At 40.1% G+C, this 15030-nt stretch overlaps 1 protein-coding gene across 2 annotated transcripts in view; it reads right to left on the bottom strand.

Annotated features, from left to right (window-relative positions):
* Positions 1–2422: 2422 nt before the first annotated feature.
* The window catches only part of LOC148036133 (ARM repeat superfamily protein), a 101082-nt gene continuing 88474 nt past the window's right edge, over positions 2423–15030 (bottom strand). For both annotated transcript variants that reach the window (XM_087678136.1, XM_087678137.1), the window contains exons 4-9: positions 14365–14999; positions 3964–4060; positions 3820–3873; positions 3595–3716; positions 3269–3456; positions 2423–3073 (exon numbers count right to left, since the gene is read on the bottom strand). In XM_087678136.1, the coding sequence (XP_087534262.1) occupies positions 2448–3073; positions 3269–3456; positions 3595–3716; positions 3820–3873; positions 3964–4060; positions 14365–14999 (1722 nt within the window). In that variant the 3' untranslated portion in view covers positions 2423–2447. The remainder of the gene's footprint in view (positions 3074–3268; positions 3457–3594; positions 3717–3819; positions 3874–3963; positions 4061–14364; positions 15000–15030) is intronic.

Below are 15030 nucleotides of genomic sequence, written 5' to 3'. Positions count from 1 at the left end.
ATTGATTTTACTTTCCTATTTATTAACTTAAATTATTTATTATTTTCTTTAAGTTAATCTTTAAACTAGCTTCAATGTTGAAATTCAACTCAAGTTTATAATACAATAATTTTTATTTAAGATATTATTTAACTTCAAGATAATAGTTAAACTACCTTTAATGTTGAAATTTAACTCAAATAAAAGGTCACTAAGCTAAATTTTATGCTTAAATAGCTCAATACTTCGTCTCTTTTATTCTCTTGCCTTTGTCTTTGTAGCCCCTTGATTATAGAGATCGATCACACATGAACATAGAATCCCCAATTTTTATAAGAATATATTCTTTTATATAGAAGATTACCCTCAAATTCTTTCTTCAAAAGAATCTTTCATTCAAAGCATTCTTTCATATGAAGTATTGTTTTCTATGAAAGAAAAATTTCACCAATTATTTACTTAATCAAATATGGTAATTACTATATTTATTGATGTACCCCCATATTTTGGCTTATATTTTTGGGGATCATCGTATAATAATCATATATTTTTCATATCATTCATATCAATGCAAACTATTATGTCGCTATATAATTACTTGCTTTGAGATAAGAGCTAATTCTCAACCAACTAGCATATGGAACAAGTACTTAGGCTTTTCATGGTGACGAATTAGATGAATCACATAACTTAAGTGTATCAATCTTATTACCACAAGTATTATGTATTCTAATTTTGTATAATCTATTGCCGCAAGAAATTACTTTCAACTTTCACAATCCATACTTATCAAAATTGAAGGTGAGAATTATCAATCAAAACTACTTAAACTGGGAACAATAGTAAAAGTTTTTGTAATTCGTGTAATGAGCATTTGCTTAGTGCTTAACTAATTCAAACTATTTGCTTATGAGTGAGAAAAGAGAGAGGAGAGAGAACTGAAATTAGGTGAAAACCCCATAAGATAAGACTTATAGTTGCATAAATAGCAAAAACGATAGAATTAGCTATAAGTTATTTAATTTTGCAATTTTTTTTGAAAGATCAATTGGTTCATATTGTGATATTAGGCGAGAGGGAAGGAATAGAGCAAATATAAGGGGGCATTTACATTAAGAATGAAATCTTAAGTTCTTACGAATAGTTAATATTTTAAACATCATAAAATTTTAAAATAAATTAAGACTAATGATGGATTAGATATAACTACTAGGTTTACAATCTTAAGCAATACACTCCCAAGCCGTACCAAAGAGGATTTTTTATGTAACCTACATTCCTATCGCTTATCTCACTTGCCATGAAAGAAATAACTTAATTGAGTCCTATAAGAGTTGAGAACATTTTTAGATTCTCCCACATGATGTTTCAAAGGTTTTAGCGTGTGATATATGAGTTAGGATGTGTGTAACAAGTAATAGCATTGGAACCTATGATTATGTGTATGAAGGAATATCCATCTCCTTTTGACTAATCTACCCAATGGCAGCTATAAACACGAGATTCAATATTTGAAATGAAATGAGAGAGAGAGGTACTTCAAGGAATACAAGAATGGGTCAATATCATCAATGTCAAGAAAAGTTTCACATTCTTGCACATGCTAGACCCCCAACATAGAAAGTTTAAAGGCATAGTTGCATTCGTACTACATGTAGACTAGTTTCTTCTGTACGATTCATACCGTACAATATAGTATAAATCCATACAAAAAAACATGCTATTTTTGGCCTATGAAGACTAGACCACACAATATCTTCCAACTTCCAAGCCTCATGTTTCTTATCATAATCTCAAGTCTCACTCACTCTCTCCCAACGTCCAAGATGAATATGCAATTCCATGCGCATCTCCCCTCCCCTCCCCCTCTCTCTCTCTAAAGAATGAAGAGCCTCTTTGTCCATCCACCCTAGACTTTGCTTTGTAGTATGATGAGATGTAACATGTATTATGTATATACTCCCATCTATCTTCTAGTAGCACATTGCGCATGTTGCACATGAGGTTTTGCCTTGTTACCCTCAACCCTGTTTAAAGGCATAAATCACCCTCTTGGAAAATGACTAACAAAAATGTCACTCACCATGCAGTCAGTAGTGGGGTTCTCAAAAACAGAGCCTTACTAGAAATGATGAAGAAAGCAATGCTATTGCGTTACTATCCAAGCTACGAACAGAAGTGCACAATGCTTCCCTGAGTGAAGGTTTTGTTGGGTTCTTGAAAAACCTTGATGTTCATGCAGAAATTCATAAATCCAGTGTTCTCAGGAGTCTGCTGCTTTGTAGCACACACAGTATGTCGTAGCTCAGTTACAAAGCAAACCACACTAGAAGTCCGTGCTCCTTCCAAACAGAAATTGTGCACACACAAAACGGACAAAATTGAAGGAGAGTACGAAACATACCAAACCCAACCAACCTTTGATAATGCGCTACAAAGATAATTAATGAAATCATATGGCATATGGATTAAATGGGAAGCAACCGTAAAATGTCAAGTGCAAGTGTCCATTCAGGGCTCTCTGCTCGCACCAGCCTCTGCAAGACGGTCACAGCTCCAGCAGCCATGATTGCAGGGTGGTTTTCGTCATTCATGGCTACATTGTATAGTATAGAAAGACCAGCTTCTCTGGCCACTGGACTTCCTTTGTCTACAAGTTCTACCAGTGGATATATACCTCCCGAATCAGAAACAGCCACAACATACTCTTCTATCCCTCGAGAGAGAATTTCCCGAAGCTCAATCACAGCTTTTTCTTGAGCAGACGAATCGAATGATGTTCCCATTTCATTGATCAGCCGAGGAATTTTATCATGCAAAATCACATCCTTTTCTACAGGTATACCCACGTTTGTAGTCAAACCCACTAACCTATCCAGCTTGAGAAGGCATGCAGAGACCCAATCTTTTACATGCAGGGGGGAATTCGATTTAAGAACTTTGGCAAGCAACTCTGCTAGACCTTCGCAGTCAATAGCACTACGGACTTTCCCGAACATCAGGAGCTTATTCAACATTCTAGATGCAGCAACAACCGCAGCCCAAGTCTCTTCTCTCTCAATCAACTCTTCAGTGGTCAATGCATCATCTTCCCCTGGGAATTACAAATTGCACTGTCAAATAATACACCATAGAGGGAAATGAGCAGGAACAGAAATTAAAACAATGGACTATAGCAGTACCAGTTCTCATTACTAAAACTCTACACTGCAGGTCCACAAACAGCCTATGCATCAGGAAGTTCGTGTACACAATAGGCCCTCAAAATGCTTACTGCTCAGTAAAATACCTTTCAAGTTCACATCAAGGACAGACTTGAGAGCAGCTTCCAATCTGGCCTCAGTTATGCATTCGACGTAATTTTCTTTTATAGCCAGATTCTCCAGCACATGTGCAGCCTTCACTTTCAAAGTCGGAGTTCCAGATGCTACGAGTTCCACTAATGTTGAGAGCCCATTTGTGTCAACAATCTTCTCTCTAGTAAAAGGTTGAAGAGAGAGCAACATAAGTAGATCAGTTCAAGCGTTAACATCGAGGAATAAAATCAAGTGCCCTTAATAAGTAGATCAGTTCATAAGTTAACATCCAGGAATAAAATCAGTGTGCTCTTCCTACCTTGCATCAACTTTGTGTAAAGATAACTCCTCCAAAATGCCTTTTACTTCTTCTTTAGCATCCGGACTTGCACTTTCAGACTGAGCAAAATCTAAGAGGCCAGGAAAGGCCCCAGATTGAATCTAGCACAATGACTGTTGTTAATCACCATCAACAACAAGGAGCAGAGGTGGGTACAAAGATTGACTACAAAGATACAAATTGAAAAGAAAAATTTGAACTAACCATTGCCTTAACTTCCTCTCCAGTTTGAGTTAATTGCTGCAAAGCGGCAAGCACCTGCCTAAAGCATCTTTACATGAGATTTCTCCAGACAGGCAAACCACAAGAATGAAAAAAAGCATAAAAGATACAAAGCATTGAGCAAACCTTAGCTTTTATCTGATCAGGAGCACCATCGGCCTTCAGTATTGCCACAAGGGCAGGTACAGCATCATGTGCATCTATAACCTTCCTTACTTTGTAGCTGCAAACACACGTTTTTCACTCATATATTCTAAAAGTCAAGTCTTTCAGGAACTTGATGTCCCAAAGAAAACTTAGAAATCTGTGAACACTAGATAAAATTTTGACAAGAGAAACAAGACCAAGGCCATACTACTGCCTCCTCTATTTTCTGCTGAACTCTGTTCTTGTTTACTTTAAACCAAAATAATGGTGTAAAAGGGTCAAACAAAACACAGTAGTCAAATTGAACAAGCTTTCTGACAATGTAATTTTGACCCAAATTTTGAGCCGCAGCTGTCAAACCATAGAAACAGGAAACGGCCGGAACGGTCCCCCCGGCATGAAGCCGTCATGGAACGTGTTGCAAATCTGTGGAACATTCCCTGTCCCGTTTCAGACAGGGAGTGCAACAGGGAACGCGACGTGAAATCGCCGTCCCCGGCACAAAGCCATCATGGGACACGTTGCAAATCTGTGGAATGTTCCCTGTCTGAAACGGGACAGGAAACGCCACGTGGAACCCACTTACCTTCAGCTCGCCTGTTGCTCCCGCCCGATTGTCAATCCTGGACTTGCGCATTCCCGCCCGCCTCTCTCCTGTCTGCACGACGCACGTCTTGCCCGCCTCATCCCGTCTGCTGTAGCGGTCCCCTATGACCAGTGCGCCCATTCCGTCAACAGCCAGTCCCCCCCACCTCCAACCTCTCTTCTTCCTTCTTCCTCCTCTTCACTTCTCCCTTCTCTTTTTCCTTCTTCCTTGGACCTTCTCCCTTCTCTTCCTTCTTCTCTTCTCTTGAGTCTTCCTTCTTCTCCTCTTCTCTTCTTCCTTCTCCATTCTCTCCTTTCCCAATCTCTCTTGACTCTTGACTCTTGAGCCTTCTCCCTTCTCTCGAGACTCGAGTTCTCACTTCTCTCGAGCCATTTTTATTTCAATTTTCAGCCTGAAATGGCTGTTGGGAATAAAGGGCCATCGTGCCTTTTATACGTGCACGGGTGTGAACACACCCTTAGCACATTTGTACTTTCATATATATCTATCTAAAACCTAAAGAGGTACACTAGTCTTTACACCGAACAAGAAAGGTGTCGTGCTCACTCTCCTTTCTACTACTCTCTCTGTTATTTGTGTGCTATCCGTCACGTTCACTCTTAGCTTCGCGTCAGGCTCCAACAAATTGGTATCAAAGCAGGTGACAAGCGTGAGGTAACTAGTGTGAGGTGACATGCCTGAAGTGATAGGCGATAGTTAGGGCATGCGAGAGTTACGGTGAGTTGAGGAGACGCCAGGTTGCAGGTGGGCATGGGTACGTCGACAGACAACATTGGTCGGGGTGATAGGCCACAACCCAGGCGGCAAGTTCGACGGTCAGATGACAAGTCGCAGATACGTTGGTAGGTAGTAGGACAGTTTGGTGATAGTTCGCAGGCTAGGCGGCAGACTTGAAGGGTCCTGGTCAATGCCAGGACAGGCCTGTCACATTTATAGACTCGTTATGTTCTTTTTTCTTTTCCTCTTCAAAATTTTCTCCTTAACTTCTGTCATTATTTTGCCGGGCACTCACATGCACACGCACAACATGAAATTTTGCCCAAGAAAATTGGGGCTTCTCCCAAATTTGGGGACTTTAATGCAGAATTGGACAATTTGACTCAAAATTTGCAAAATTGGTGCACATTTGACTAGGAATTTTGGGGTTTTTCACATTTTAGTGAAAAAAATTTCAATTACACTGAAATTTGTGCACATTGGATCTGAGAAATTTGGAGATTTGTCCAGATTTAATGTGAACAAGACACAATAGTGATATTTGTCTCAAAAATTGCAGGAATTTGTGACATTTTGCCTCCTACATTTAGGGCTTTTCATGTGCATGCAAGAATTGGGCTGAAATTTACCCAATTTCTCGACATTGATGCACATTGGATCCCGTGCAATTTGGGGCTTTTGCTGTTTGGGTGAAATTTGTGCGCCATTTGGTCATGTTATGTACATGTGGGTTTTGTTGAAATTGCTCTATTTTGTGCACTCGGAAAATTTTGGGGGTTTTCTTGAAATTGCTCTATTTTGGCAAAATTGGCCTATTCTATGCATGCTAGAGACAGTGAAGATGTATGGTTGATGCTTTGAGCACAAAAATTTTGGAGCTTTTGACCGTGCGTGTCAAATTTTTTGCCCGTGGGTGCATGTACAACAGAAATTGCAGCTAAAATTTGGAATTTTCTCATGTAATGTGATGTATTTGCCCTTGAAACAACTATAATCAGTAGTGGAGTGTTGTAGCATAAGGTTTAGTGCTTTTGGAAATTTATTTACATTTTACGTGGTTATTTATTGCTGGTTGGTACTTTTTTGTACCTTGGTTACTTGTGTGACAGTTTGGGCCTGCATTTGCTGAATTTTTTGGCCACATTTGGACTGAAAATCATGGCTGGCAGCAGTGGCAGCAGTCATCTCATGCACATTAAGAAGCTTGAAGGAGCACATAACTTTGCAATCTGGGAAAAACAGTGCTATAATATTTTGTTGCAGAAGAAGCAGGCAAAGCCGATTAAGACCAAAGGGGCAAAGCCTGCTGATATGGAACACGAAGACAAATGAGCTTGCATGCTCAACCATCAAGCTATTGATTTCTGATGCCTTGTTGCTTAACATTGAGGGTTTGGATTTTGCCTATGCTATTTGGACTCTGCCTAGAAGAGTGCCGCAAGCAAAGTTTACTAGCTGAAAAAGCTTATGGATTTGCGTATGAAAGAGGGTACAGCAATGTCTACTCACTTGAGTAAGTTTAACTCCATTTTCAGCTAGCTGGTTGCCTTGAAGTTCATGATTGATGAAGAATTTAAGGCTACACTCTTGCTTTGTACTCTGCTAGAGAGTTGGGATACATTCAAAATTGCTATGAGCAATTCTAATACGATCCTTCTGTATGCTAATGTAGAGAGTGCTCTACTTATGGAAGAAATGAGTCGGCAAAACAATGCATCTAGTAAGTCTTTCAGTGCTTTGCATACTAGGGGCAGATCATAGCAGAAAGGCAAATGTGATGGCAAGGGACGCAGTAAATCACATGGTAAGGATGTTGAATGCCATCATTGTGGCAAGAACAGTCACTTTAAATGTGACTACTACAAATGGAATAAAGAGAGTTGGGATACATTCAGGATTGCTATGAGCAATTTTAATATGATCCTTCTGTATGCTAATGTAGAGAGTACTCTACTTATGGAAGAAATGAATTGGCAAAACAATGCATCCAGTAAGTGTTCCAGTGCTTTGCATACTAGGGGTAGATCATAGCAGAAAGGCAAATGTGATAGCAAGGGACGCAGTAAATAACATGGTAAGGATGTTAAATGTCATCATTGTGGCAAGAACGGTCACTTTAAATGTGAATGCTACAAATGGAATAAAGAGAAAGGAAAGGGCAAGAAGACAGATGATAGCAAGGAAGAGAAGAAAGAGAGTCAGCTTAAGAAAAGCAGTGTCAAAATTGAAGAGGTAAATGTAGTCACTCATGACAGTGACAGTGAAAATGACGTACTCTTTGTCTCTTCACACTTTAGTACACATGCTTTACTTGCAAATACGGATGATAACATGCACACTTGGATTCTAGATTCAAGTGCTTCCTTTCATGTCACCCCTTATCGTAAGTGGTTTTTTAACTATACAGGAGGTTGACATGGTGTTGTCCATCTTGGGGACAACTATGCATGTAACATTGTGAGTATTGGCACTGTGCAATTGTAGTTTCAGCATGGTTCTGTCTTCACCCTTTAGCATGTACGGTATGTACCTCAACTCGAGAAGAGCTTGATTAGCACAGGGCAGCTAGATGACGATGGATTTCATACCACCTTTGGTGATGGGAAATGGAAGATGTGTAAGGGATCTAGAGTAATTGCCAGAGGTTGTTAAAGTGATACCTTGTATCCTCTCCGTGTATCTAGTGTGCATAACCATGTTGTTGCCGTGACCGAGCAGCAAGCATTTCTTTGTGGCATGGCCGGTTGGGACACATGAGTCAAACTGGAATAAAAGTGCTTTCTCATTTGGGTTACTTGCCTTGTCTTCATTATGCTAATTTTTAGCATTGTGATCATTGTGTTTATGATAAATATGCACAAATGTCTCATAAGAAGTCACTTTTGCTGGAATCTTATCCTCTAAAGTTAGTGCATTCCGACGTATATCAGATGCTAGGGTTATCTTTAGGGGGAAAGAAATACTTTGTCACCTTTATCGATAATGCTACACGGAAGGTATGGGTTTACCCTATTCGTAGCGAGGACGAAGTGCTTGACAAGTTTCAAAAATTCTTGGTATTGGTTGAAAATCAGACTGATAAGACACTTAAGTGTCTTCGCTCTGACAATGGTGGGGAATATGTGTCCAAGGCTTTTCAAGCATTTTGTGGCAACAAAAGGATAAAGAGAGAGCTCATTGCCCCTCATAATCCACCCCAAAATGGAGTGGCACAGCGTATGAATCGAACCATATAGGATAAGGTCTGTACAATGCTGTCACATGCTGCTTTACCTCATGGTTTTTGGGTAGAGGCTGTTATGACAGCCGTACACTTGATTAATCAGTCACCAAACAGGTCTTTGGGACGGGAGTTCCCCAAGAAGCGTGGTCAAGCAAGCCACCTTCGAATGTATACTTGAAAGTGTTTGGCTATGAAGCATTTATACATATATATAAAAAAGAACACAGTAAACTTGAGCCAAAGTCCTGTAAATGTATTTTCCCAGGATATGGTGATGAAGGTGAAATGGGATATAGATTATGGGATCCCGAGAAAAGAATAGTACGCAGCAATGATGTTATCTTCCGGGAAGATCGCATACACAAACAGCCCGAAAGAACAGAGAGTCCATAGGGTTGTATTCCGGGAAGAAATACCTTTTGGACAGCAAAATGTGCCCACTACATAGCAGCAAATACCTGCTGTAAATGAACTTGCAAATGCAAAAAATAATGCTGGAAATGATCCGCCAGCCATTGCCCATAATGATGAACCACTGGATGTGCAAGAACAGCCAGGACAACAAACTGAAAATGAAAATTTGCAAGCTCAACTGTCAGCAAACAATGATCATTGGGTTAGGAGATCGTCTAGGGCTACTAGACAACCTGATAGGTTCATTCTTGGTGCAAACAATGTGGCTAATTATGTCATGTTGACAAACTAAGGTGAACCATCTTGCTTCAAGGAAGTAATGGACATACAAGACAACAAGAAATGGTATAAAGCCATGTTGTCAGAGATAGAATCTCTTGAGAAAAATGACACTTGGGATTTGGTGCAGTTGCCTAAAGGCAGAAAACCCTTCCATACAAATGGGTTTATAAGATGAAGGTTACTTCTGGTTCCTTGCAAAAGTACAAAGCAAGACTGGTTGCGAAGGGATACAAGCAGGAACATGAAGTTGACTTTGATGAGATCTTTTCTCCTGAAGTCAATATGACTACATTGAGAACCATTTTGGGCTTGGTTGCAATTGAAGATATGGAGCTCATACAGATGGATGTAAAGACTGCATTCTTACATGGTGATCTGTATAAAAACACATATATGCAGCAGCCTGAAGGGTTTGTGGCAAAAGGGAAAGAGAAGATGGTATGTAAACTCAAAAGGAGTTTGTATGCGCTGAAACAAGCACCATGAGAATGGTATCATAAGTTTGATACATTTATGTAGTCTCAAGGTTTTCATAGAAGTCAAGTGGATCATTGCTTGTGCACCAAGAAGGCAGCAGATGGTAGCATGATTATCTTGGTTGTGCATGTAGATGATATGCTGATTGCTGGCAGGGGTACTTGTGCCTTGGACTCACTAAAGCAAAGTCTTCATGGCAGCTTTGGCATGAAGGATCTTGGTGATGCAAATCACATTCTTGGCATACAAATACTCAGAGATAGGTCAAAAGGATTACTCTATCTATCTCAGCAAGAGTATATCTCCAAGGTTTTGCAGCGTTTCAATATGAAGGGGAGGAAAAACAATTAGGGTTTCATTGCCTCCATATGTGAAACTCAGTGCAGAGGACAGCCCTACATCTGATGATGAGAAGGCTGAAATGGCCAAGATACCATATGCTTCAGCTGTTGGCAGTTTGATGTATGCTATGGTTGTTACACGTCCTGACATTGCCTTTGCAATGGGAGTGGTTAGCAAATACATGGAAAACCCTCGTAAAAAGCATTGGGAAGTAGTAAAAGGTATTATGAGATATCTCAAAGACACAAAGAATTTGTGCATCTGCTTTGGAAAGCAAAAGGCATTTGTCGTTGGTTTTACGGATGCAGACTATGCTGGTCATGAGGACTGCAGAAAGTCCACTTCTGGGTATGTGTTTACCTTCACAGGAGGAGCAATCTCTTGGATCTCCAGGCTACAAAAGTATGTTGCACTATCTACTACAGAGGCACAGTATGTGGCTGCCACTGAGGCATGCAAGGAGGGTTTATGGCTTTCACGTCTGGTGGGAGAACTTGGCATTATAGAGTTAACTGTTCTCCATTGTGATAGTCAGAGTGCTATCATGCTAGCACAGAATCTCATCTTTCATGCAAAGACGAAGCACGTACAGGTAAAGTATCACTTTATTAGAGATGTACTTGACAACAAGAGTATTGAGCTTGTCAAAGTGCATATAGATGATAATCCTATAGATCTTCTCACGAAGGGTCTTCTAGCAAAGCGGTTTGCTCATTGCCAATAGATGATGGGAGTTGGATAGGTATATGTATTTCAACTTTGTACATACCTAGACTTAGCTGATTCTTTTCTCCTCTTAAGGCACATTGCCTTTAGATGGGAGGTTGTTGGTAATAAAGGGCCATTGTTCCTTTTATATGTGCATGGGTGTGAACACACCCTTAGCACATTTGTACTTTCATATATATCTATCTAAAACCTAAAGAGTTCCACTAGTCTTTGTATCGAATAAGAAAGGTATCATGCTCACTCTCCTTTCTACTGCTCTCTCTACTCTCTGTGTGTTATCCATCACGTTCACTCTCAGCTCCGCGTCAGGCTCTAACAATGGCTTCATCTTCCCCCACCCCGCTCGTTAGGCTAGTGGGTGAGGAAGAAGGTCCGATGATTGGTCATGGTAGGAAGAAGTAAATGCCGACCGCCCATTGAGTGGTGAAGGATCTCGACCATGGGCTTGCAAGCTTTGCCCATACAAGAGAACTAGTGGAGCAAACAAGGTAATCCATTGAGCCGAGCATTTGTATTTTGAATTTTTATTAATTTTAAATTTTCAAAGTTACTTAAATATTAGAATATGGAATACCAATTGCCACTTGTTCCGTTTTATGCATAATCAGGTCCGAGCTTATCTTCTACATGAGTCAAATTTAGAGGTACACTTTTGTCCGAATGTACCTTGGAGAAGCAAAGGGAGCTTTGTGGCCGTGTAGCAAGTCAATAAGCTTATCTTGCATCTAGACCACGATGTGTTGCAATTAACCCTGCAACTTTTGTGACACCATCCCCATCACATGCATCTAGAGCAGGGTCAATATCAGAGAGTGCTACCTCCACATCTACTGCAGGCATTGCATCGGCCATGGCATCAACAACGCCGCATGTTATACATAGACAAAGCACACTTGATGCTAGTTGGAATCCCAAGAAGAAGAAATAGGTGGATATATCAGTGGCATGTTTTTTTTATCATGACCACATTCGATTTCGTGTAGCCAAGTCAGAGTATTTTAAATTGATGTGCAAGAAGATTGGTGAGTCCTCCATCATCAGAGACCTTACGCACCACTTTGCGCAACAAGAAAAAGCGCATTTGTTAAGCAAGCATCAATGACTAGAAAGAGCCTGTGGGCTAAAAACGGAGTTTCCTTGATTGTTTATGGTTGGAGTGATACAGCCAAGCGATCCATTCATGGTATGGTTGCTTATTCTCGTGGGGAAATGTATTTCATATCTTCACATGATGCATCCAGGACAAGCAAGTCAACAAATGTACTTGCAACAGAGTGGGTTATAGGTATTGAGCTTATTGGCCCAAAGCATGTTGTGAGATTTGTTGCAGATTGATATTATCACAGTTTCATATTATATGGCTCATTGCTTGAACAACCTACTAAAGGATATTGGTAACCTGTCATGGATTGCACATGTCATAGAGCAAGGAGCTCAAATGGTTAGCTTTGTTTGAGATCATTAGTTTCTTCGCTATCACTTCTTTTTGCGGTCGAAGAAGACACTTTTAAAATACTCTAATATCATATTTGCCTTTAACTTCTTGATGCTAGACAGCTTAAGAGAATGCAGTGGTGCCTTGAGACAGTTATTTCTTGGTGATGAGTTTACCTCATCAACATTGACAGATGCTCCTACAAGTATCTTATGCTTGGAGAAAGCAAATAACTCCACTTTTTGGGATGACGTAAAGCAGATAGATGCTATGGTATCACCTATTGTGCATTTATTGAGGGTTATGGATGCTATACAACCTTGCATTTGCAAGGTATATGAAGCTATGGATAGACTGAATGAAAAGATGCAAGAGTTGACACCAAATGATGAGACGTATGAGGAGATACGTCATTTAGTTCTAACGAGGTGGAACTCCTATAGCTCACCTATGCATACAACTGCATTTGTTGTGGATCTTGAGTTCCGAGGCAAGGGTCGGGAGAATGACACTGAGGTTATGGATGCATAGAGACTTATATTGTCTTGTCTAGTGCATGATCGTGACACTAGATGAAAGATCAGAGATCAGCTTTCATATTATAGGACCTTTCGGAGTTCTTTTGGTTGTGGGGATACACAGGAGAATCGCTGTAAGTTTCAGGCAGCTTTGTGGTGGGAGGACTGGGTTGGATGGTCCTGAGTTGCAACAACTAGCCATCCGTATTTTGAGTCAGTCAGTTAGCTCCTCTTGTTTGGAGCAATTGTGGAGTATATATACTCACATTGCTTCAAAGAAGAGGAACTGTCTTGGTGTGGACAGGGCAAACGATCTAGTATTCATTAGTGCTAATTTAAGGATGTTATGTAATAGTATGACAGCAAAGCCCCATCCATTCACAGAGTGGAAGATGCAGCAGGAAAAGGAGACACATGCTAATATTAAGGCAAATACAACAATTCATGGTACACATGATGATGAGGCTAGCAGTTCAAGAGTAGTTGGAGCAAACTCAAATCATGATGATGATCTTTGATTTAGTTTACTTATCATGAGTCTTATGATACATGACACATGCACATTGTATATGATATTATGATCATTGATGACAATGTGACACTTGGGCTGTTGTGCCATGCCGACATTATATTTGTACTTGCAGTCTTATAGTTGCCCTTTGGGCTATTTTAGCATGCCGCATTTTGCTTCAGTCTAGAGATTAGACTTTATATTTGTAGTCTTTTTTAGGGCAATGAGCATGTTCTTTCAAAGATTAGACTTTATATTTGTAATCTTTTAAGTTTTTTGGCAATGGAACCATGAGCATGTTCTTTCAGCTTAAGCCTTAGACTTTAAGTTTAGTTCATTGTTCATTGTTTTATTATTTATGCCATATGTATTATGCATTTTATAATTGAATAGCTTACCTCTTGAGCCTTGTAAGTTGCAATTCAATTTCTAAAGAGTAGTTTTAGAATGATGCATGATATCTTAAAGTTAAAACTTAAAATGATTTGTCCTTGTGGATTATATACCTTGGTTTTAACACTCCAGAGTCCACATGGCTTATGAGTGAAATATTAAAATTTTTTTCATGAATTTTAATTTTTTAAATGCCATTCCCATTCCCACGTACCTGTTCCCTAGGTTTGGTGTCCCCGTCACCGTCCCCGTCCCCGTTCCCCGTTCCCCATTTCATGTTTCTATGTGTCAAACATCCAAAAGCCCTCATATGTCTAAAACCTTGCTTAATTTCTGTGTCCACAAGCATATGCAAGTGGTGACCTCATTATTGACGAAAGAGAACTAATTACCAGACACTTGGTATGGACTTTGGTGAAGACAATGTTTTGGTTGGAGAAAATAATACAAATTGTGTAGTCTGTAACTGCTTGGAAAGCCTCTGCCAAGGAAGTGGGAGAGGCATCCACCTAGAAGGTAGAGGGAAAGTATCAAAGGCTGCAAAAGGCATTTTCCTGCAATTTAGCAACTAAGGCAAACTATCCTAATACCAGCATCTATCTCATTTAGGACTTGCCCTCCTGTAATAGAAAAGTACATGAAATTAGATTTAACTCACATCAAAAACTGATCACCAAATCATGTAGACCTCCACATCTTGCCAAGCAGAGAAAAGACGACAGATTTTATCACCTCACAGCAAGTCGCTCTAATGCTGATGCTGCAGCTTCAGTAGCAGATTCATTCCCAGTCCCTAGTAGACGCACAAGGTGTGGTATGCTGCCAGCCTTTTGAATTGCTTGCCTGATATCTTCATTTATGGCAATTTCTGAAATTGTGCGAGCAGCTAGTGCTGCCACATTTACATCCTCCAGACCTAGAATGAGCACAAGTCGTGGAATACCATCCCACCAAGGCATGATTGTAAACTCGTTTTTCTTCTGCTGCCCAGGGGCTGCATCTTTGCCAAGCAAGCCAATTCGTCCAAGAAAATGCTGCCTTGCTCTACCTTCAATTGCTAGCTGTGTGGCATCATCTAGCTTGTGCTCCTTACTGTCCATATTCAAACCTAGCAGCAATTTTCCCGCACCAAAAGTTGATGGAAATGTTGAAGATGGATCAAATTTCAACTCTTCAGGAAAGGGGGGTGGTGCATCAAGCAAAGGCTTGAATGACTGGTAAGCACTTGCCCCAATAATCGGCACAATTACCAGGCCTTCTTCTATAATCAACTGTTTGAAGAGACTATTTCTAGCGAGTAAGAGCAGAGTATTGCGTGCTTCCTGTCTGGAAATCCTTGAACCTTCTCCTTTCTTTATCAAATTCCCCTAAAATCATTTTAATGCATGTCAGACACAT

The sequence above is a fragment of the Lygodium microphyllum genome, chromosome 5, assembly GCF_053477565.2.
Source record: "Lygodium microphyllum isolate KBCC chromosome 5, Lygodium_microphyllum_v1.1.10, whole genome shotgun sequence".
NCBI classification, from domain to species: domain Eukaryota; kingdom Viridiplantae; phylum Streptophyta; class Polypodiopsida; order Schizaeales; family Lygodiaceae; genus Lygodium; species Lygodium microphyllum.
The sequence above is the reverse complement of the archived record's forward strand: the minus strand, read 5'-3'. Positions and strand labels throughout refer to the sequence as shown.